General features: G+C 48.4%; 1 protein-coding gene across 3 annotated transcripts in view; it reads left to right on the top strand.

Moving 5' to 3' along the window:
* The window catches only part of C10H12orf43 (chromosome 10 C12orf43 homolog), a 94,924-nt gene that overhangs the window by 68,609 nt on the left and 1,411 nt on the right, over positions 1 to 24,904 (top strand). For all 3 annotated transcript variants that reach the window (XM_069619785.1, XM_069619784.1, XM_069619786.1), the window contains 2 exons: positions 24,545 to 24,618; positions 24,720 to 24,807. In XM_069619785.1, the coding sequence (XP_069475886.1) occupies positions 24,545 to 24,618; positions 24,720 to 24,807 (162 nt within the window). The remainder of the gene's footprint in view (positions 1 to 24,544; positions 24,619 to 24,719; positions 24,808 to 24,904) is intronic.

Here is a 24,904-nt window from a genome sequence, read left to right as displayed (position 1 = left end):
ATACTCCACTGAAAAATCCAATGCCATCAACATCTTCATCGACAAAATCAGCATGATTCACCAGCACAAAGACACCAGCTCTGCATCCACAGACCCACCTCACGTCCCTCCTCGCGAAAACTCCACACAACCAAACCTGAGAAACTCCACTTTGGTATGATGAAAGGTAAAACTTTCTAGCTTGGCATACAGATGGTTTTCCTGGAGGGTCTTAAGCACCCACAGGATAAGCCTTTTATGTCTGGGTAATGTTTTCGAATATACCTGATGTCGTCAAGGTGAACTACCATGAAGCAGTTTAATGCTTCTTTAAATAAATTGTTAAAATGCTGGAATGTAGCAGGATCGTTGCATAGCCCAAAATGCATTACCTAATAATCAAATAGACTGTATTGGGTGTAGAAAGCAATTTTCCATTTGTCTCCTGCTCATATGCGCACTAAATGATATGCACCATGAATGTCCAGCTTGGTTATGTATGTATGTATGTATGTATGTATGTATGTATGTATGTATCAATACAAGGTTGTAATTCGTCAGTGTCCTTTTTGGGCCAAAAAAGTAGGAGCCGCGGGACAACTAGAATATTAAGCCGTTTTGTAAACAGTCCTCCAGATAACGACAAAGATGTGCATCTTCTTTCTCAGTCAGTACATAGACGTGACCACACAGACGTAACCCCGAACAATACAGCGTCTATCAAATCAAAAGCCAAGAGCTCATGATGTTCCGCATTACATGTCCTATGAAACTCTGGTGTGTTCACCACCGGATCTGATGACCAGTCCTTTCCTTCCACAACTTGTATGGGTTCAGGTACTTCCTTTGTCAATGTGGGTATATGTAAGGATCTAGCATATGCAATACCAATATAATTGCCAGTAGCATCATAATGTAATAATGCAACTGTGTCAATAGGTGGCAAACCATCACAGGATAGAGTGATCGGTACAATGACATGAGGTACCGAGACTTGTAACCTTTTGATAGCAAAACGGGAACTTCCAAAGGAACCACACATATACTTGGTTTCCTTTTAGTGAAGGGTGCATGTGTTTCCCGCCTTCCCTAGCGACCTTTTGGGGCACTCAAGTATGAAATGGCTTACCTTGCCAGAGTAGAGGCACAAACCGGATTTAATCTGCCTTTCTCTTTCTTGGGTGGTTAAAGATCCCCTGACTCCTATTTGCATGGGTTCTTGTTCGTCTCTGGGTCTCCTCTCCAGTTCCTGACAAGTGTGATGGTACGGTTCCCCTAAACGTAGGGGAGTGACGCTCCGTATATATCCATGTTTGTTTATTTGTAATATTAGGTCGAGGAATTCCATTAATGGGGTGGGCATGGAAGGAACAATAGATAAGGCATCTTTTGTCTTTACGGTGACCACAATAAAAATAAACTGTTTTCTTGTGCTCCGGTCAACGGTAGTGGCAGTTAACTGGTTGAAAGGTGCCAGGTACTGATAAAGGTCCATGTCTTTTTGTTTCAACTCCAACAACTTCATGTCTGCAGCCTGATGCAAGTTATTATGAGTATCAGATACTGTAGGATTTTTAATAATTGCCTCTCAAGTCGTGTAGAAGGGGGGTGGGGGGCATCGCTCTCTGATAGGGTGTTATTCTTTTGGTAGGCATTTGTATGAAGTGCTAGTGCTGTCGCGAGGGGTTGGAATGTGGAACGTGGGATGGAAGACAGTTGGGAGAGAGAGCTTGGGAAGAGTTGGAAAGATGATGCTGTGCCGTCTCGCTGCCAAATAATACATGATTGTAATTCTACTTACTGACTCCGTGTGGTAGTTAATCAATTCAGTTATCCCATGTAGCCGCCACACCTCCAAGATATGATAGCAAAAAGGCTGCTTTAGAAGCTGATGGACGACCTACAAAGTACAGCTGATTTAAGAAAAGCCCTGAACGACTTGGGATTCACCATCCCCATAAAGCGCTCGGGTCGAGCCAATGTAAAAGGCAGAGCAATTATGGGATTGGTGCCTCCGAGTCCTACCATTGGAGCCGTGACCCAGGGGGAGTTGCCGCCGCCCCTTCGTCTAATTTGGGGGCTGCATGAGGCAAGAGGGTCTATCTGATCAAGGCATGCGTTTAGCATGTTGATGTTTGCACGCAAGGCCGCCAAGGCTTGTGTTATAGCAGCCACTGGGTCTGGTGCTTGATTGGGGAGAGGCGGAAAGGAGGCGCCTCAATCTGTCGGGATCTGGATAGAGCCAACAATTATCCCCACAAACCTCAATTAGATCACAAGTGACTGAAAGAGTATTGTCCAAAAAACCTCCAGCCAGCTGTGGCCCCTCCAGGATCCTATGCCCTTGCACCGTCCCCAGGTATCTGCAAAGACAAAGAACAATAGGGTAATGCATGAAACTAGACACATTATATAAATATGCACAAGGTAAATGCTTTACCTGATATCCGGAAAATCGAGGAGGAAACTAGACAACAGACAGTACAGGTCCCTCGCAGAGAGGAAATAAGGGGTTTGTATTTTTCTGAAATGCGGAAAGTCCAAATCCAGCGTGGTCTTTATCTGCTGAAATCCGTGCGTAAACTCACATGAAATTACCACAGGATGTACTGGCCCATTGGTAATGACCCAAAGTCAGTGCTGATGTACTGCATGGGGAAGCAGCCCCCCTTTTGTATTTCTTCTACTGAATAATCCCTTTGGAGTGCTCGCTGCCACCATCATGTTGCAGCCTTTTCTTCTTGTGCAGTGGCTTCTCAGATATGGCACAGCAGGAAGTCGACAGGGTTGTTGGCACCTGAGCCCAAGCACCTGAGAAATATTGTATTCTAAATTCCAATTCTTGAAGCTGACTTGGGGGTGGCAGGTGAGAGAGTATGTGTGGCCTTACCTCCATTTTTCACCCCTCTTTGCCAGTTGTTGTGCCCTACCTCTCTGACCTTGGGTTGTACCAGGTGGGCGTGGCCTACTTCCTCAGCACTGCTAAGAGCAATAACAAACCATGTGTGCTAGATTAACAATAATAACTGAATCCGTTTCGCCTTTGTAGCTTTAACTCCAATGCACATGAAGCCCTCCTTTTTATTATCATGGCAAGGCGATACCTCGTCACAGCACGCAGGAATGCGTCTTTGCGCACGGACTGTGGCCACTTCCGTATGCCTGTCTGGCGCGTCATTTATCATACAACCTCCCAGAGAGGTCCGAGGTGGGAGGATTAGGCACAGAATGTTTGTGAGCAGGGGCAAGCAACTCTGGAAAAAGGGGACCAATACACTGGGATTACACAGGAGGGTAGGGTGATTGGGATGGAGTCATGGCAGGCAAGTGATGCATTTCTAAAAAGTGTCCAAAAAAACACAGAATGGAAATAACTATATTTTTTCCCTATCACGTGACTCGGCCGAGGCCAACTACACCACAAACCCCCCCCCCCCCCCCCCCCCACACCCCTTTCTTAACAAAACGTTACTTTAATCCATCTCTTCTCTGAGTTTCTGTGTTTGCATTCGGGCCCTTTGAGGTGTTCCGGTCTCACTCACCTGTGACTGCCTTGGACCTCTCAGCGCAGGCGCTACGTCCTGTTCTCCACTGGTGCCCTGTCCATCTCCTTCAAGTGTGAGCATCCCACTCCCTTGGGTCAGCGTCCTCCTCTTGGGTTCGTGTCACGACAATGCCAGGCATTCTCTCGAAGTGCAATTCATTTAGAGCTATTTTCCTCCGCCGTGATGAGGGATCTCTTCACCTGGGTGACCGTCAACAGCTCTCTTACGAAAGCAGCAGTGTGCTTGTGGGTCTGGGGTTAGCACACTATCGCCACATCCCCTACTTATCATTTTCACAAGCCTTCCTGGCCCTACCAGCTTGCACCTTCATGTTTTCCTTGGCATCCCTGTCTTGTCTCTGCATCTAAAAGTCCTTTTTGTATTCTTCTCCTGGGCCCGCAGCATGGGGTATCCGTGTGCGAATGCTCCTCCCAAACCTTACCTCTGACAGTGCCTTTCCAGTGGTGCTGTGAGGAGTATTTCTGTAGTCTCGTAAGAGTTGGTGTAATATATTTTCTATGGGTTCTCACGTCAGGCGTGTAAACCGTAGAGGTTTCTTTTTATGTTGCTCATGAATCTTTCTACAGTCCCATTGGCCTGAGGCCACAGCAAGGTGATCTGTCGGTGTGAACCCCATATATTCTGCGAAGGCCTTGAAATCTTGCCCAGTGAAAGGGAACCCATTGTCTGACTTGACTACTCTTGGTATTCCATAAGCAGCAAACCACCTGTCCAGCGCCTGTATGGTGTGGTGTGCCGCTGTGGAGGGTACAAACTGCACGTCCGGGAACCTAGAGTGCTCATCCAATGCCACTAGTATATACTGGGTCTGAAGAAGTCAATTGCTATCTCATCCCATGCCTTCTCAGGTAAGTGTGTCATGTGTAAAGGGTCTGGTCTGGTCCGGGGCCAAATATATGTGGCACATTGTTTGAGGAGCATTTCCACCGGGTGGCCAACTGCAGAAACCAGACCTTCTGCCGTAGCATCCTCTTCGTGGATACGATTTGCCAAGGTACTTCGTGTGCGAGTTCAAGAACCTTCCTTTGCAGCATCCCAAGGATGACGAGCTTGGTGCCCTTGAGTAGCAATCAGTCTTCTGATCTGGTCACCTCCTCCCTTACTGTCATCAGGCTCCCGAGGTCCTGTTTTCTCTGCACTCATGCCCTCTCCCATCTGTTTGGCCTGTTTCCATCAGCCTGATTGAATGCATTTGAAGATGATCTGGATGGCTTGATCGTTTTCAGTCTCTTGTGCAATGCGGGTCAAGTCTACCCCTGTCTGTCCAGCTGCATGTATGACGAAATGTATGTATTGATCCACTTTCTCGGGGTGGTGAAGTGGAACTCTTGCATGGAAGCCGAGACAAAAATTGGCTGGATTGTACTCCTTTCCTGGGCGGTGAATGATGCAGAAGCTGTAGTCTTGGGAGTCTTAGACCCCACCTCGCAATTTTGGGGGGCAATTTTGCCTGTGGGTTACCGATAGGAACAGCAGTGCCTGATGGCCCGTGACTACTTTATAAATAATAAAAAACAAACCAAACAAACTACCGTAAATGGTTTCCCATGGAGGAATACATGGAAATGCTTGCACACCCATACCACCACTAGTCCTTCTTTTTTCCGTTTGCTAGTAGGCCTGTTCTGTACTCGAGGTTCCTAATGGCGTATGAGACGACGTGATGCTTCCCGCCTTCCACTGGGTCAATTTGTGTGAGTATGGCCCCCAAATCTATGGGGCTGGCGTCCACCACCACTCAGTCTCTCTCGCCATGTTGAAGTAAGCCATGTTTTTGGCGTCGACTATCCATTGTCAAATGAATTCAAATGCTTGTTGGCACTTTTCCGACCACTCAAACGTTGCATGTTGCTTTGTATGTGCTCTCAGCGGCTCACTTACTGATGCAAAGTCTTTTATATACTGGGTGACATAGCTGGTGAGTCCTAAAATGGACCTAAGGTCCCACACATTGGTGGTTGGGTCTGCCTCGTTAAGAGCAGCTACTTTCTCGTGGTCTGGTGTCATGCCTCGAGCCGAGAATACGTGACTAAAGAACTGGAGCGGGTGCTTACCGAACTCACACTTGTCGCTGTTGAGTGTGAGATGTGCAGGGCCATGAATGTCTTTGCTATAATTTAGGCAGTTCGGAATATGTTTCTTTATTTCGGCCTGGAAGATTTTAGTGGCTGAAGAAACTTCAAAGCTGAGCCGCTTGTAACGGTAGAGTCCCAAGTGAGTAACGAATGTCGTTATGTACCTGGATTCCTCACTCCGTTCTAGCTGGTGGTAGCCTTTGTTTAGGTCTAATTTTGACAATACAGTGGCGCCATTCAGCAGGTGGACCCTGATGACGTTATCTCAGAATGGCTTAGGTGGGTTGTCGCATGTCTACACATAGCGTGATGTCTTGAGTCTCTTTTGGGGACTGGAACAATTGGGGATACCCATAGAGTGGGTCCCCTCGCTGGTTTGATGTCTGCGGCCAACAGTTTGTGCAGCTCTTCCTCCACTTGCCTTTGAATGTTCACTGGGATGCCCCGGTAGTTTTTCGACTACGAAAAACAAAATGCAATACTCCGCAGTGACCACGGATGTCAGACCTATGCACAGCATGTGAATCTAAGCAGATACAACCATCAGAAATGCTTTTACGGTAAGTAATGCATTGTCATCTGTGTAGTCTGATCTGGTGATTTCTGAGTTTGGCCAGACCTTTGAATAGGCTGGGGAAGAGTTGTTCTATTTTGGCCGATGGATCAATGTATTTGTGCGCCATGAGTCGGTACAGTACATGTATGAGACCTATGTCTATTGCAGCCTTGAAGCTTAGTATGCATCCACTGTCTGTTGCGGCTCCATCACGTGCATGGGTACCCTTTTTTCTTGAGTTTTGGCTTTGCAGTGTGCCATGAAGTAGCCTTTACACAGCAACAGTTTCCGACCCATAGAGATACAGGTTCACTTCCACAGATCAGAGTCGTGGAGCCTGTGGGAGGTTGTGGTACACTTCCTCGCTGATGACGTTTACAGTGGCTTCCGTGTCGACTAAGCATTCAGCTGCCTTGTTCATCTGGAGGAGTAGAATTGGACTCGGTTCAGTCCCTGTGGGGTTCCCCAGTGCATATGTCATGGCCACGGGCCCCAGAACACAAAAACCACACCATCTAGTGACGGGGCAATGGGTCATTTGACTCGCTTATGTCCCTTTGGGACTCATAACACAGGGGTGCTGGCTGGACTCATTCCTGGTGCCTTTGGCGCCAGGCTCATATAAAGATATGAGCATGAACACTTTTATTTCAGTGCAGGAGTACTTTTATTTTACTTCACTGCTGGAGTGCTTTTATTTTACAAGAACTTTCCTGGTGCTGAAAGCCTTTATTGCAGAGAACATCCCCATGTGCTGACTTATCGCGCGTGGCTCCCTAGGCCTGGTCTTCAGGTGCTGACTCATCGGGTGTGGCAGCAGGCAGGCCAGAGCTACTGGGCGTGGCTGGGAACAAGACTATATAAACCCACTGACCCCTCAAGTAAATGCTTTGCGTTACTTTGCACCTCTGTGCAACGTAACGCTCACCGCTGCCTGAACCAGCTACTTACCTCGTGATCCTGCAACAACAGCATCCTTACCTGGACCCTGGCTCGCATCTCACGGCAACACTCCATCTTCTTGGCAGATCCTGAATCGACGCCGCAGCACCTGCGCCCTCTGTCCCACAAAGCCGAAGTCCTGAAATGAGAAAAGACAAGACAAGGTTGGAACTCCCGAAAAAGCCCAACCCAGGGTCGCGGAGCATTTAAAACCCAACACGCACCATTAAAGGCTACTTACCAGCTGTCGGCCATCTCAGCCCGGCTCATCCGTACCGCCGGCTCCGCTTCTTCTACTGCCGGCACCGCTACACCACCTGCAAGGGGAGAGAGCGGACAAAAGAGACCTTGCATACAAAGGACAGAGAATGAACTTTACAACTACAACAGTCGGAAGACAAGCAGGCAAGTGGAAACACTTACCTACAAGAGAAGTGGACTAGTCGCAGCTGGCCGGGACTTCCATGACAAGGGACCAGTGAAGGAACTCAGTTCCCTTCATCAAGCGCCCCTGCCAGAAGCAGCAGGACTGAGAGCTCATAATCCTCATTCAGCAGATGAGCCGCAGGAGTAGTGCAACCGCAGGGAAGCCACATCCAGGGATAAGGGGTCTGGAGAACGGGTCAGGGACCGCAGGCTGCATACTCGTACAACCCCCCCACCCCCTTAGTCACGCAGGAACCACACTGCTAATCACCGCAGTTCCTCATGCAGAGGGAGGAACAGACGAGAGGAGTTTCATCCCTGGGAGGGATGCAACCGTGCCCCGACGCCCCCGCAGAGACCAGGTGAGCAGAACAGCAAATAGGTAGCCCTTTCGTTTGGATTTGTCGCAACAGGGCTCTCTCCTTCTCGAGTCTTCTTCAGATGATGCACTGGACCTGCTGTCTGTCTGTGACTGTTCTACCAGGTAACAGGCATACCTTCTGGATCGCCCTTTGGGTTTAGAGATTGTTTTCTTGCTTGAGCGCCATTCTGCCGGCATTCTTTCTGGTGTCCGCCCCCTCTCTGTTTCTGATGAGGTGGCTCATATTATTGGCTTGCAGCCCTTGGGGGACTTTGTCGGCTTGTCTCTGCTTTCTGTTGGCCTGCCACCGCCCCCTTTACCACATGCCTGACTGCGGTACATGCGGCATACGGCCTTGAAATGGCTGTCCCCTGCGCAGGCTGAGCATTGCTGGCCAACGGCAGGACAGGTACCTTCGTGGGGCAATTTGTACCCACAGTTGTAACAGAATGGCTCTCTTGCCTTTGTGTGGTGTCATAGCGTCCATTTTCTGGACAATCTCTGATTTTCCTTGAGAAATTTTGATTGAGGCCCTCCACCTGGAGTGCTAACGCTGTGTCTGATCTTGCCACGCGAAGGATCTCTTTAATGATCATGGTTTCTGGAGCGGCTGCTTTCTGAAGTCTGCACATTCGCATCCTGCAATGATCTGGGACCACAACGCCTCATTATTTGAGTAAATTTGAAGTCGCTGTGTTTGAGCCGGATGCGCAGACGCATCATGTACGTGTCCATGGATTCGCCCTTCATTTGCTTTGTTGTGTGGATGTTCGTAATCCACATTGGTGTGGGGTGTTTCAGATTGGTGTAGGTGTCGGTGAATCCACTGGGTAGTTCGTCCACTATGTCTCTCACATCTGGGCCAATGGAGAGGGTAAGCAGGCTGTGCTTTTTTTCCTCCCCCACTGGTCCTATGGCTTTTATGTAGAAGTCCCTCACCCATCGCTTCCATCTTGGGCTTAGGCTGCTGGTCTCAGACAGATCAAAATTCTTGGGCAGTTGAGTGACCTGTAGTCGGGATGGCAAACTTGCAGGCGGGGTAATGGCTACAGTGAGATTCTCCTCTTCCCCCGACATGTTGGGGCTCCCTGTTGCTCATCACCTTGAGTGTGGTACGTGTCGCAGAGAACAGGCCGCCAGATGGATCTTGCCAGCCTGGCAGCGTGCCTTTGTATATTTTTGATTGCGTCCTTCCCCCAGTCAGTGTCACGTGGTGGAAGAGCCAACGTGACGATGGGGATGGAATGGGCGGGGAGGCTCGGGTTGTGCACTCCCAGCCGTCTCAGAGCAGGCTGCACCTTCTCCGTTGTGCACCCTCACGTTGCTCCTTCCCGGCCAACGCCGGTATTTCGTATTGTTTTCTCCAGCAGGATGTGAGCGGGGCGCTCAGTCCCTCGAGCAGCGACGCAGCCCTGCGTGCGCCTGCCCACCTGATTTACCCACTTCCCCCTATTGGGGATCGCGTTGCGGCTGCCCACTTCGTTGCTGGCTTAATGTCCCACACGGGACGACAGCATGCGCTTGCCAGCATGGACCCCCACACGGCTCCCCGATCCACCGCAGGTGTAAATAAGGGGCGGAAACAGGAGCGGTTTGAACAATTACTTTATTGTATCATACCGTTACTCCAACTGACCAACTCCCCTCAACACCCTGCCCCTTTTGCCCACCACCCCACCCTTTCCCTGTCGTCACTTCCCTTGTTCCCCCATCAAGTGACTCGGCCAAGGCCAACTACACTACAACATAATAAACACATTTGATGATACATTTGATTAAAGAGAGTATGTTTCTAGATTTATTTTTACCATACTGTATGTAAGCCTACAATTACCAGCATGCTTGCAGATGAATGTGAACTAAACAAAAAATAAATGCTTCCGGAAAGAAACGCAGTGTCAGGAAATGCCACTGATTTTAGACATTCTGTCACAAGGCATGCAGTTTATGCACCCCCTCGTCTCCTCTTTTTAATACCTTCTAAGTAGCACTAGTCATTCACTCATTGCTGTTTCGAATGGATTGTGTCCTCCAACTTTTGGGTGGATTTAGGGGGTTTTGACACCCGACCTACCTGCAATTTCCCCTTACGCTCCCGCAAGGCCTTGGCAGTCAAAGACTGGCACTTCGAGCAGTCGTCCCTATCGTGGTTCTCGCCCAGACACCATGAGCAGATACGGTGAGGGTCCGTGTTGGACATTTTGGAGTTGCAGTCCCTGCATTTTTTAAAGCCAGACCGCGGGGTCGAAGAAGACTTCATCGAAGAAGATAACATGAGGAGCGCCGAGTTCTTGAAGCAAACAAGTTTGCGGAAAAACAGAACTGAGGCTACGGGCGCCGTGTGTGCTACTTATAACCTCCGATGACGTCACCCTCGACGGAGGCCTTCGGGGGACATTGACTCGACGCAGGACTCCCTCTGCTGAAAAATCTCCGAAGCAGCACAGCTGTGGGCATAATATGTCAAAGATGTGGAATACTTTGGAGGAACATCCAGTCGAAAGAACGTTACCAGTTGGTAAGTAACTTGTTCGTCTGTAGTCATCGACCCTTGACTGTACTTTAATGCGCTTAAGTTAAGGAAAAAGCAAGCTGGAGCAGAGCTCTTTTGAGCTCGTAGTGCTGGAACAGCTGATCACTGGGGGTCGCGTGGGGAGGAATAAAGTTATAAAATGCAGAACAATATGCCTGGAGTTTCACTCTTTGCAAAGTCAGGACCTTTCTGTGGTCTTCCTTTTAAGTACTCGGTGGACCAGTCCCACTGTCTGCCCTTAGTGAGGCGTGGTTGAGATGTCATTCAAATGGGCTGTGCCTTTCTCTGCCTCCATGCTCAACTAGTTCAGCGCTTGGTCGAGTGATCTCTGTGCAACCTGCAGACACCAACTCAGCTCTCCAGCCCTCAATAGTCTGTAAAATGTAAACCAATGCATTTGGTAAAACCAGCATCTATTATTAGCACATGGAAGTCATTACTGACCACCTCTCAGCAATCGCAGTGTTGGCAATGCAGGCAATGCCTGTTTTTATTGACTGCATGGCAGGCATTGCGGTTGCAGAAGCCGCCATGGAAGCGAGACCTAATTTTTAGCGTTCAATAAATATCAGTGCAATATGCCAGTGAGATTTCTTTCCACAAGACACTCCAACCTAATTAAACACAACAAAGTGAGAGCTGAAACATGCAACAATGCCTTCACTTTTGTTAAGAAAAAGAGTTCACTTTAACATTGCACTTAAGGCAAGTTCATGCTAAAACATTTCCACTCTACCAACCTTGCAATTAAAAGGATTTTCTTTTGAAGAGAACCTGGTAGATAAAGCAAGAGTGATGGATTCGGAGGAAGAGAGAGTCCGACATGGACGGAGAGGAGAGCTACCGAGAAGACACAGAAAGAGCTGGACTGAGAGAAATGGAGAGGGGAACGGAGAGAGATGGACATAAAGACAAAGGGGATGGATGGATGGATGGATGGATGGATGGATGGATGGATGGATGGATGGATGGAGAGATGATGGCCAAAGAAGGAATGCACAGAGAAAGAGAGAGTGCGAAAGAAAGACGGATAGGAGAGACAGGGAGGCTAAGTAGAGTGGGCCGAGACACAGAGGGTGGTAGAGCCACAGTGAGAAAATGAAATGAGGGCTGCCTCGGAGGCCAGTGCAAGGCGTGCCTCATATGCTGGCGGATATATCCACTGTATGTGAGATAAGGAAATTAGATTATTCAGTTACTCTTAGTTGCAGAAAGTGTACACTACTATGCAATTACATTTCTCTGCAAGGTAATGTTCCATTTATAATGTATGTTCAGACCATGGCAGTGTACTGTTTAAATAGTTCCAAGTGTTTTCAACACAGTAATTTTACAAGTTATTGGCACTGGACCGTCGCCCAGGGGATGTTACTGGTTCCCTTCCACTTGGCAGGAATAAAAAACACCATCGCCGAATCACTCAGCAGGGATCTGCGCTCGTGCCACGAGTGGGAACTGCGTCAGGACCAGGTGGATTGGCTCTTTCGACGATGGGGCAAACCCCAGATCGACCTCTTCGCGACGGCGACAAACTCAAAGTGCCAGAGGATCGCCAGCAGGTTCCCGCAGCCGAGGAGCATGAGCGATGCTTTCTCGTTCCCTTGGGGCGGCCTGTTTCTATATGCGTTCCCTCCGTTGCCGTTGCTGCTCCGCCTTCTCTCCAGAGAAGGAGGCGCCATTCTTCATCACGACCCACAGTCGCTGAACTTGCAGGCCTGGCTCCTGCAGCACTAGAGTTTGGAGGGTACGATATCCCGGCTGACTACAGAGAGGTTCTTGCAAAAGCCAGGGCGTCCTCAACTCTCAAGTGTTACGTCATAAGTGGAAGAGGTTCTCTGTCTGGTGCCGTGCACGGAAGATTAACCCTCTGCGGATTACGGCCCCTCAAGTACTGCCGTACCTACTGTCGCTGGCCAAAGCTGGACTGGCTCACGCCTCCATCAAAATAAATCTGGCTGCCAACTCCCGATATACCAGGACTACGGGACGGGCGTCCTTGTGGTCTCATCGCCTGGTGAAGGAATTTATGAAGGGACTATTCCGATCGTTCCCGCCGGTGAAGGCTCCTGCCCCGGCGTGGGAGCTTAATGTGGTGCTGACCAGGCTCATGGGAGGGGGGGGGGGCATTCGAGCCTATGCATTTGGCGCCTTTGAAGTTCCTGTCATGGAAGACGGCGTTCCTAGTGGCCATCACCTCCGCACGACGAGTGGGAGAGATCCAGGCCCTATCTTGCAAGCCTCCATACTTGACTTTTCATAACACGAGGGTGGTGCTGAGGATGCACCCCTCTTTCATGCCCAAGGTGCCGTCGGACTTCCACCTCAACGAGCCCTTGGTGTTACCAGTTTTCTTCCTGTCGCCTTCGATGCCGGCCGAGAGGACTTTGCACTTGCTGGATGTAGCTAGAGCGCTGAAGTTCTACGTGGACCGCACAAAGTTTTCGGAAGACGTGTCAGCTGTTTGTGAACTTTGGGTCTTTGAATCAAGCGAAGGCTCTCTCGAAGACTTCCATTTCCAGATGGCTCTCTGGCTGCATCATGCACTGTCACCCATTGGCAAACCGACCGCTGCCCGGCCGTCCGAGAGCCCATTCGACCAGAGCGATCATCGCTACCACGGCGTTCCTGTCTGGTGTGCCCCTGCTGGACATCTGCAGGGCTGCTACGTGGAGGTCGACGCACACCTTCATAAGATTCTACTGCGTCGATCGGGACTCCAGGGAGGAGTCCAGGGTCGGCCAAGCAGTGCTGCGCAACCTGTTCGCCTAAGGTGAGCCTCATGAGGAGGTAAGAATTGCTTAATGTTGAGTTTTGGATGTAATGCTTAATGTTGAGCCTTTGCCACCTCCCGTGGTTGTGCATGTGTATACTGCTATGTATTCTTTTATTCATGTGAATCCATGCCAGACCCCATGCTGGAGAAGGAACAAGTTACTTACCTGTAACTGTTGTTCTCCAGCATGGGTCTGGCATGGATTCACATGTGAACCCTCCTGCCTTCCCCTCTGCGGCTCTTCACTTGGTCATACTGCCACTTTGCGTGCACCCAAATCTGAGGATGGCTGCCAGAGGCTGGACTTAGGGAGAGGGCAGTCATTGGCTGGGGGCAGTATGACCCAGAGATCAGTGATTGGTTACTACTAAGAAAGACAGATCAGAAACGAAACTGATATTGATTTTTTTCTTTACCGAGGATTCCCAGCCTGACGACGGAATATTCATGAGCATGTGAATCCATGCCAGACCCATGCTGGAGAGCAACAGTTGCAGGTAAGTAACTTGTTCCTTATCACATACCATAACGTGAATCTCTCTGCGCGTTAACTGGTGCAGTATAATACAATGTTAACATAGCATAAATGATGACTAGCACATGTGAAAAGCCAACTAAAATAACATAATTATTTGTGCATACATTTTTTAAGACCGTATTTAGAGGTTCAAAAGTAGCATCTCAGCTGCAAAATATATTGATGAAGTATGAAATTTACATAATTAACTAGGAAGCGCCACTTGTGCTCCAATCAAGAATGCATTGTGTAGATTGTGTTTATAAGTAAATGTAGTTGGAGAACAAAGGGAAAGATGGGTTGCTGTGAATCTGTTGCCTCATTCTAGGATACGTTGAAAGACTGGCACTCAGAACAAGGGGTGATTAGTGTAGTATGTTAAACTTTTGTCCGAGAGTGCAGTTGCCTCACAGTACATGATTTCTTTAGAGGGGCTGTGTTTGTTACATGACTGTTGCTACATAAGACTGTAACACGCTTGTTGCTTGTATAGCAATGTGTCACACAGTAACTCCATCTCGCGCTACTTGGGCATGAACCTTTCAGTCCTCCTCCTTTGTCATAATCCTTCACTATAGTTTTTCTCCCTCATGCTAGTCTTTCATCCTAGTGCTTCTTCATTATAGTCCTTCTCCCTTGTCCTGGCACTTTCATCATAGCCCATTCATAGTCATTCGGCAGGGTTCTATTTTGGCATAATCTTTAGTCTGACGACTTCCCCTTGCTCGTAGTCCTTCATCCTACTCCTCCATCATCAGTACTTCGTCCAAGCCCTTCTCCATAGTCTTGTCCTAGCCCTTTTCCTTTTGCCTAGTCCTTTGTCTTAGTCCTTCCTTGTCTTAGTCCTTCGTCCTAGTCTCTCATGTTTGTCATACGCCTTAGTTGCAGTCTTTAGTCATAGTATTTCATCATTGTCCATCGACGTAGCCCTTCTCCTTCATCATAGTCGTTCTACTTTGACATACTCCAACCATAGTACTTCTCAGTCGAGCTACTCCTTAGTCGCAGTCCTTCTCTTTCGCCATACTCCATCATAGTCCTCCTCCTTCATCAGTCTTTCATCCTTTGCCTTCTACTTCACTTCACAGGTCCTTTGTTCTATTCCTTCTCCTTTGTCCTAGTCTCCTCCTCCTTTCTCCTAGTCCTTCTCCTTCCTTTTAATCGCTTTTCTTCATCCTAGTCCTTCTTTCATACAGTCATTAATCAGTCCTTCTCCTTAACCATACTTCTTTGTCATAGTCCTTCTCCATTGACATACTCCTTCATCCCCTTCCTTCTACTCCCATTTAGTTCTTCATCCTATTCCTTCCCCCTCATATGTCCTATTCTGTATCCTTCCTTCTGTTTTTAGTCCTAGTCCTCCTCAATCTTCCTACTTTCTCCTTTGCCATAGACCTACTTCAACATACTCCTTTGTCCCATTCCTTCCCAATCAACATACTCTTCCATCCTATTAATTCTCCTTTGTTGTAGTCTTTCTCCTTCATCCTAGTCAGACTCCATCATCATAGTTCTTGTCCCTCATATTCCTTCAGCCATTTATTCTTTTCTTCTCCTTGGCCATAGCCCTTTATTTTTAAAATAATTCTTCATATTCCTATTTCTTCATAGATCTTTTATCCTAGTCCTTCACCATAATCCTTCAAGATAGCAACTCATCTAGTCCTTCTCCTTTGCCATAGTCCTTTTTTTAAATCCTTCTCCTTGGTCTAAGACCAGCACCTTCATCCCTGCAAGTCCTTACCAACCGCCCCAGATGGGTAGACCTCGAGCAAGCGCAGCTGCCCCTCCCATTATGCTTTCTCCCGCATGTACCCCCCCCCCCCCTGGAACGGCGACATTGGCGGAATCTCCTGGCATCCACCAAACGCACCATTTCGGTGTGGGACAAGGCGTTGAAACAGAAGAGGATCCTGACGGGGCTCAGCCCCCTCTCCCCAGTGTTCATGAACCCGACCTTCTCCTGGTCTGTCTCCACGGAATTTTAAGGCCTGGATTGCAGGAGGCCTAGAGACCCTGGGTCAACTTTTTGAAGGGGGCCAACCCTGCACCTTTGAGCGATGCAAAGAACTCTTTGGGATCCAGGAACGAGATAGGTTCACATATACCCAGCTACGCCACTGGTGCACCCATCCTCAGAGTCGCCAGGCGGCTACTTGTCCCCCCACAGCCATCGAATTGACCCTTAAGGAGCTTCCGCCTCGAGGAAGAATCTCCATGCTGTACAGGCGCCTCCAAACGGACTTCCTAACCTCCAAGACCCGGTATATGGCCCTATGGGAGGCGGACCTGGGCCATCCGATTGATGATCAACAGTGGGTTGACATCTGGTCCCGTGCTCTCACTTCCTCATCATGCATCACGAATAGAGAGTGCGCCTACAAGATCCTCCTCCGGGGGTACTACCCTCCCCTAAGACTCCACCACATGAACTCCACGATCAACTCTCAATGCGGGAGGCAATGCGGCCAAATAGGCTCCTTCTTCCACATGTGGTGGACCTGCCCCAAGGCCCAAGCCTTTTGGAAACGATGCCTGGCGACGATAGCGGACATCACTCAGGTGCGACTGCCCTTGGCCCCCGAGCCGATCCCCGGGATCTACCCCAGGTCTGGCCCCAAGGCCAAACTATTGTCACAATGCCTACTTGCGGGCAGGAACGTGATAGCCCGCACCTGGAAAACGGAAGGCCCTCTCATGCCTTTCTGGTGGATGAAAGTCAGGGACATCCTGATCGCCGAGAAGGTGACGGCTTCCAGAGCAGGCACCTTGCATCGCTTTCGCAACATCTGGGGTCCGGTATTGGAGTTTGACCAAAGGTTCCCAGCCCTGACTTTCAAGCCCCAACTGGCCAGAACTATTCGGGATGGAGACCCCCTACAGGGAAGTGAAGAAGGCACTTGAGTCCGAGGGGTGGGGTGGGAGGAGCGTCAAATGGTATTACTGTATGCTACATGTCGCAAGTGATTAAGCTTTGTATCGCCATAACCTGCCTGTTTAAAATAAACACGTTTAAAAAAAAAAAAAACATTAACTTACCTTTTAATTTGTCTTGGACCTTTATCTTAGTCAGATATTTTCTGGCGCGGTCGCTGTCTGTCTTAAGACAGTCGCTCTGCTCTCTCTCTCCACTCTGCATCACTTCATCTACCTTTTCATTTACCCCCCCCCCCCTGCCCCTCCATATGTCCATCTTTATCTCCCTCTTGCTGGCTGTCTCTTGTTCTCTGTTGCTTGCACTCTTTCTCTCTTTCCCTTTTTCTGACTGGAAAGTGTAGTGCCTGTTACGGTGGAAGTGGGTCAAGAAAAGGCAAATAATGAAAGGCTGTACACATTATTTCTAAGGTGGCTGGACACAGAAAGCATAAAATATGAAGCCATCTAAGAGATGTTTGCTGTTTATGCTGAAGCTACCACTGCCTAAGCCTGCATATGGTTTTGCTTGTGGTAGTTCTACATTTGACAACTGGATGCAGTGCTTCAAGTGGACTTTTAATTTGTCTCGAAGCAAAACAATGTACCCAGTCTATTGTACTTTAGTATTTTTTAGGGAAGTTGGTGTAGAGTCCAGTGGGCTCCACTCTCATTGTACATCCATGTGTAGGCTGGATCGGGAGGCAAAAAAGCCAACTTTGAGACAATCTTCCCTGGGCATAGCAGATGACAGAAGAGTCAATGCAGGTTGCTGAAGGGAAAGCGGCTACTCTTATCTTGGGGTTGTGTCTGTAGTCCTGGGTTGGTGGGCTCTGCAGCTTCTGGCTTCTTTTTCAGGCTCTTGGGGGGGGGGGGCGGGGGGGAGTCCCATCATCCTTCTGCTCTGGCACCTGCCACAAGGATCCCCGTCTCCACACCCAGCTGAGTTTCTACATTGGCTGCTCTACACTCGCGATGATCAACCCACATGTATTCTTTCCAAAACCTATAAAGAGGTTCCAATCGGGAATACACTTCACGTTTTATCTGCTTGCCGGTGACTGAAGACTGATGCAATAACATTTCCAGAAAATATATATATATATATATATATATATGAGTGGGTGGAAACGATGGGAGCCCAGCAGAGGCCACTCCGCAAGTCGTTTTTGGAGACTGATGGGGCTTGGCTCCGTCCAGCCCCCGCCCACCTAAAGCCCTGACTGGAAGTCTTGAGGTATGCTTGGAACTTAGGCTATTTTATTGAGCGTGGCACTTGCAGGCAAGGACTGAGTAGAGCAGCTGCTCCAGTTGTTCCGGAAGTAAATGAAATGCATGAATGCTGATCAAATGTTTCTCAGTTGGGAATGAGCCTATGGCCTCCACGCGGTTTTATCTTGCTTAAGTCATTCGTAAATAGCATGTTTGCATGAATGTTGATGCCCAGAATTCCTGAGCGTGGCTGGTAAATTGTGCTGTGTTTTGGTTCAACACAATATTCTCATGTTTCTGCAAACGAAAGTTGTTTAGAAGTACATTCTCTGCTACTTATGGTTCTGGGTATTATACATGACTGTATTCTATTTCAGAGTGGTACGATCCTACTTTTTTGAGATGACGTAAGCCGATTGTTTGGGGTTGCACTGTTCTGCCGGACATCGTTTACAGCTTGGGTATTTGGGGCTTAAAGGTGTGTTTCAATATTATTGGTGATACCATGCCAGATGATGCAGGGATCAAAAGCATTTCATGACCCTCCGTAAATGGATGTGTAATCTAGAGACGTCACGTCTCAGCTGCATATTTAAAAATGTTCAAAATATTTAATCCGGCCGCTTGAGGCTAATGGCTCAGTATAATAATAGTCATGTGCTGATCGTCCCTTCAGTTTGCATGTTCTTGCCTCGAACTGTAAAATGTTACGCAAAGTCCAAACGGATTGGCTTTGCCAATGCTTGTTTTTAGAATGCTGCCTGAGATCTGCAGGCCCCCAGGCATCTTTCCACTCAACTTGCTTAAGTATGTAGATGCCCTTGAAGTAGGGGAGAGTTCAAAGATGGAAAAAAACACATTACAAATCGCTTCTTGCGACATGTAGGTAGAGTCAAAAGATTTTGAGAGAGCTGGAGGTTGAGTAAATTATTTTCTTATCTTTGGTTTGGCCTTGATTTAACTGGAGCGAACAGGATGCCATTCGTGCTTGAACAGCATTCAACCCAGGATGACGTGTATCATATTTGGCTGGTAGGTTGAAAAATGCAAATGAACTTGTGTCTCCTTTAAAATAATATTGCAAGGTGATGTTTCATTAAATGAAAGGGATGATGACATAAAAGGGTGAGCTGGGCTTGAAGAGAAAGGACCCTTGCTTAAAGTTCTTGGGTTCTGTAGAGCAACAAGGATGTGTACTAGGGTAGAGTAGCTCCTGAGCTTTAGATCGGTAAAGTTCTGCGTGAGGACCAAGCTGGGCAATTCCCCTAGGTTACTGTTGCATTGCCCTAGAAGGGAGACTGGTGATCTTTGGGGTTCCCGGGGGTGCCGCCTGATGCAGTCCCTCGAGGAGGTAAATTAAGGATCTCCCATTGCCTTCCTGGCCCTCCCTTAAGTGCAGCTGTTTCCAGGGTCAGGGAAGCCCTCTCATGTCTCGGGAGGATAGCTCAGTGGTAATGTGCTCGCCTTGGAAGTAAGACGACATGGAGCAACACAGGTTCGATCCCCAGGGCCGTGCTAAGAAACCTCTGGGTATTCAGCCTTATAAATAACCTATCGTATCAAGTCATGTCATCCCCAGGGGAAATGTGCCTCATGAGAATGCAAAGTGGGGGTGGGGTCGGCCTCCAGCGTTGTGTTTAAGTGTCAGCACAACTTCCCAGAGGAAGAAAGAAACACAGCGGAAACCAGTGCCAGCAAAGATTTAGCATTCATGGGATTCAAGCGAATGATCTGACCAGCATTTTGCTCCCTGTACATAGTTCCTCACACAGAGCTGGACTTGGTGAACAGCGCGTGCCGGGTGCGCAAGCCTCAGCATGATAATACCAGAAACTCACAGATCAAGCTTCCGTGCTTTGCGTGAGGTTGCTGAGAGCAGGAAACAAATTCACATATGAACTGGGGAGGCAGTGGGGAGGACACTTATGGAAGAACCTGTTGCGAGCAAATCTACCAATTGGGAAAAGAACCCACCAACCAGTGCACTCATTGGGACACATATTAGCAGAGATCACAATGAGGCATATCCGTCCTGACTTGGATGGTAGTTTGACATTGCAGAGTGTGAGTTGTGTTGCAGTGAATGGTGGAGGAGCAGGGCTTGTAGAATCTGCATTGGCCAAGCAAAATAGGCTAATTATTGGGGTACGTATTGAACACAAGAAGAGTAAGCCAAGTGAGCCACAATTTAGAACAGGCCAGGCTGAAAGGGAAGCCTACTCTAGAAAGCCTGCTAGGACCCTGGGCACAAAGGCTGGCAGGTGCAGGGATTATGAGGTGGGGAATAGGTAGCTGGGTGCACTAGCCCAGACACTGGTGGTAGCTGCTCGCTGTGGGTGGGAGGCATCGTAAGCACTGCAGCCTGATGAGCACACAGGTGGGGGTGGGTGTAAATTCTTATACTGGAAAGCCCTTGGGGCAAGACTGAAAGCCAAAGGTCCCACCTTTTTGTAAAGCATCCTAGGAACCCGTAGGGCAAGATTGGTAACAAGACGTGTCTCAGTATGAGTTTAATGGCTACAGCATCCTGGTTGGATTATCTGGAATGTCTGGATTTTCTGACAGGGCCAAAACAAAGAAATGTGCTCGGACACATAAAGCGCGTGTATGTTTGACGCCCCAGGAACATGTCATCTAGGTTAGGAACGGTCAGTGGAATCTTGACACTAGGTCCAATTAGAATAGGACATTACTCGGTTACCTACATATCGGACACTCTGCCCATAGAGCCTCCCTATTATTGTTGTTGCACTCACCCCCTTAGGACCTGGGAAGTTTCTCACCTTGCACTGACCCGAAGACTGATGTGGAGGGAATACGAGGTCCTTGCAACTTCAAACAAAGGATTCCCAACTAGACCAAGATGGGCTTGAGCAATCAGGGAAAGCTACCGTACTATCCTAGGGATTAGCCACTCCTATTCCTACTCGACAACTTCTGCAGGGTAGAGCTTTTGGTGTTAGAGGTACGGATGCCACAGTGCATGTAAGCCGTTTCTGTTCATGTTGAATCCTGTGTACCTATGACCTTTACTCTGTGTTGATCCCAAAATAAAAATGGTTATACCTACTCCTTTTGTGCACAAGTGTGACCCCTGTTTACTCTGGGTTCAGTCTACTACTCTCTTTCGGCGTACATGGTAGGTAGGAAAGAACAAAAGTGCTCATTTTTTATTTATTCGTACTTTGGTGGAGGGGAGCTGTTATGTTTACATTTAAGCGTAGACCAGTCCTGTAGGAAAACTTTCCTCATTTGGGACGGAAGCCAGATTGTCTGGCTCCTAGCATGAGATTACTTTCAAGATATTCTTGGACCTGGGTGTAGGCTATCTTGTCCACTATTTTCAGCAGAAAAGGAAGTTGTGATGGGTTGGTAATTTGTGGGTATGGCAGGGTCTAGGGATGGTTTTCTAAGAGTGGTGACCCATGCTTCTTTAATGCTAGCGGGCACAGAATTGGTGTTGAATGAGGCATTAATGATGGGTGCTGGAGTAGGGGCACAAAGTTTGACTAGGCGAGCTGGGAAGCTGTCGCCTTTACAGTTGGATGGTTTCAATGTGGAGATAGTGTTCAGCACCTGGTCTTGGGAGACATTGGTGAATCTGAATTAGGTGGCAGTTTCTAAGGCACAGGCATCCGGCACAAGGAAGGGAAGGTTTTTGCTGGCCAAGAGGTTCCTTTTAATTTGTATTCGGTTTTGAAGTGTGAGGATTTTGGAGGCAAGTGCCTTTTGGGTGGTAGGGCACCACGTTTTGCTAGAGTTGATGGGGGGGTGGTGACGGTAATGGGGGGGGGGGGCTTTCAGTTCTCTAAGTATAGAGAATAACTCCTTGGTGTTGGAGGTATTGTTTATGCAGGAATTCAGGGAGTTTGCTTTATGTGGTAGGACTGCTGATTTATAGGATTTGTTTGCTATCTGGAGTATGTTGGCTGAGACGGAGGTCGAGGTCTTTTTGTGTGAGTGCTCCAGCGCTCTTGTGTCAGCGAAGATCAATGAGCTCTTCATTGAACCAGAAGTTAGTTCGTTTGGCACTACAGGGTATTTTGGAGGTGAGCGGGGCAGCTGTGTTAATGGAAGCACAGTCATGGTAGATAGCGGAAATATTGTCAGGATTGGTGGATGCAGTGGGAAGTGTCTTGAGGGAGTCGGTCAGTAGAGGGGTGAGATTATCTGCTGTGAGTTTACGAGTATTTCTTACCATAATGGGGACAAGTGTGGGTTGTGGTATGTTCTGAGTGATCGGAGTCAGCATGATGAAGCTTATTAGGTAGTGGTCCGTCCACGAGATGTTGGAGATGGAATCCATTGATAGGTTGGCATTTTGGGTTAGAATCCAATCCAGGATTCTACCCTTGGAATGAGTGAATTAACCCATTGGGTGAAATGCATTTCTTGAAGGGCTGCAAGGAATGCAGTGGCCTTGTGATAAAGTTTGTCATTAAATCCAAGGTTGAGGTCACATAAAATGATAATTTAGTATTCGGCTTGAGGAGAGGTGTGAGGCGTAATGGGATATCGGCTTCCGGGTGGTTGGCATTATTCAGTGATCTGTAAATGATCAGGAAGTTGGTTGTGGTTTTAGGGTCAGTTGTAAATTAGAGTAGTAGGAGCTTGTAACCGGGTATTGGGTCGAGTGCGCAGGATCTGAACTGTAGTGTGGATTTGGCAATCATAGCCACACCTCCTCCAGAGGTATCCTTTCGGTCGGCCTTAGAATGGTAGTTAGGCAGGATGACTAGGGCTAATAGAGGGCCAGACGCTTGGTGAAGCCAGGTTTCCGTCACGAGTCTAGATGTTGGTCCAGAAGTAAGTCGTGAATGTCGATAGCATGCGCACCTAGCGATTGCACATCGAGAAGGGCGACTTTAAGGCTGGGGTTGGATGCTGCCTGTGGCGAAGAGGTGTCTGTGGGTATGTCGGGGGTGATGGGTGGGGTAAGCCTTTCGGGCTGTGAGGAGACTTGGACTTGCTGGCTTGTGTTTTCGGCTGTGTTGATTCCTGGAGACTCTGCAGAGTAGGAAATTGGGGGATGAATCTGTGGTGGACATGTGGGGGTGGTGTGGGCCAGTACGTGAGGAGAGCCTGGAGCACCTTACGGACCCTAAAATGAGGCGGGTGGATGGGAGTGGTGGTGTGGCTGGTGTTCTAGAAATGGGGCGTTATGCACCTAGACATGTGGTAATGGTAGCTGGTACGGTGGTGGTGCTAGTGTGGTGGGTGTTTAAAGGGGCTCTGGCTAGGTGTATGGGGCGTGTAACCTCTCTGGGCTGGGTAGTGAATGGTGCGACAATGTGAGCCCCTGTTTTTGGTGGAGGGCAGGGGGTGCTTTAGGGAGGAAGGGTGTTTGGGAGGCGAGAGGGCGGTGCCGGGGGCACTTGAGTCGAGCAAGGCCCACCTGGGTGAATGAGCCTGCTGTACAGGGCAGTAGTCCAGGCATGAAGGGTTGCGGTGTAACCAACTGAAATGAGGTCCTACTGGCGGGGCATGATGGGACTAGGTCGGGCTGGGCTCACTATATGAGTTCAGGTGATATGCGTCTGAGACTAGCAGATTTTAGTAACCCATCACCAGGACTAGGTTAGTAGCAGTGAGCTAGAAGTAGCAAGCTGGTTCTCGGTGGCATAAAGGTCCGGAATAGACTAATATTGCTAAATTGAGCAGGGTACACATGCAATGGGTTCTTGATGGCAGGTATGGGTTGCAAAACCTAGCCATGGGTAGGCCCTAGCTAGTGGGATGTTATGGGATTCCCCAGCAGGCAGAACCACCTGTTCTGAATTGTTATAGGTGCTTGCAGGAATACTAATGTTTAATTCTCAATTTTGGACTTAAATAGACTTGTGTCCTCGTAGTCGCACAGCTACTCTGCCTATATAACGGGCATTGTAGTGCCCCAGTGCAGTTTTCGGCACACTGCGGTTGCCGTGGTGTGATCCTTTTGAATCTGTATTTCGAAATGCTAATGGAGCAGTGGTCTTCAAACTGTGGGCTGCCCCCCTGCACTCCCCCAACCAAGGTATGGGGTGCGCAAGGCTCTTGCAAAAGGGAGTACAGTGACTGCTTTTATCAGGAAAATATATGCAGAAATGCCATCTGGGGAGCAGCAATATATTTACGCAAGGTGGGTTTGGCAACAATATTTTTACTCAAGGGCAAGTTCAGCATTAAAAGGTTTCAATACCACTGTTGGAGCCCCTCTGAGCAGCCAAAACAAACATCCTTCTATTGCAACAACCCCTAATTCTCTTTCCCCTTCAGCGTTTTGAATCAGGCGTAGGAAGTTTAAAAGCACTTTACATGCAGCCAAACCGACAAAGCCTTAGGCTCCATTTTCCCTTTCATAACACCTCTTTTCCCTCCCTCTTCCCCCTTTTGATCTTAGGGTAGTGTAACCACCATATTACAATTTAACTTTAATATCACGCTAGCGCTTCATAGCAGATGCCTTCTGCTTCCAAGTGCTATAAAGAAAGGTGTTCGTATTACCCAACTTAATTTTACTCAATGTATTGTCCATGAAAAGAAGTGCTGACTTGGCTCTGCTGGGATGTAAAGCTACAAATGCTGGTTGCTCACAGATCATTGAAGCCAGGACATAATGCGTTACCTCATTACTAAACTGTTAAATGTACACTGGCTATTAAAGTTGTTCTGGTTGATGCTTTACGAGTGTCCTCCTGTTCTCTTTCAGTTACATTTGTGTCTCCTGGGATGGTACACACCAGCCATCAGTGGCAAAAGAAGGAGCAGATTCTGAGGAGGATGGTGAGTGAGCTGAGTACTAGCTATCTACATGTGGTTGAATTGGGCACCAGCATACCAGCTGCAGTCATCTTGCATTGTGATGGTTTTCTTTCTGTCCTCAGGTTTCCGCTTGTTCTTCTCCTCCGTTCCAGGGTGCTCTGAAGATGTTACCCCAATACCTCAGAAGCGTCAACTGCCTTCCAGCTCCAGGTGAGACCTGGGACCCATGGTTGGTCTTGTGACCTCTGTTTTGCATAGACATGTCCAAGGTGTATAACTCCAGCCCGGCTGAAAACTGATTCCCAGT

The sequence above is a fragment of the Ambystoma mexicanum genome, chromosome 10, assembly GCF_040938575.1.
Source record: "Ambystoma mexicanum isolate Mex_15411 chromosome 10, UKY_AmexF1_1, whole genome shotgun sequence".
NCBI classification, from domain to species: Eukaryota; Metazoa; Chordata; class Amphibia; order Caudata; family Ambystomatidae; genus Ambystoma; species Ambystoma mexicanum.
The sequence above is the reverse complement of the archived record's forward strand: the minus strand, read 5'-3'. Positions and strand labels throughout refer to the sequence as shown.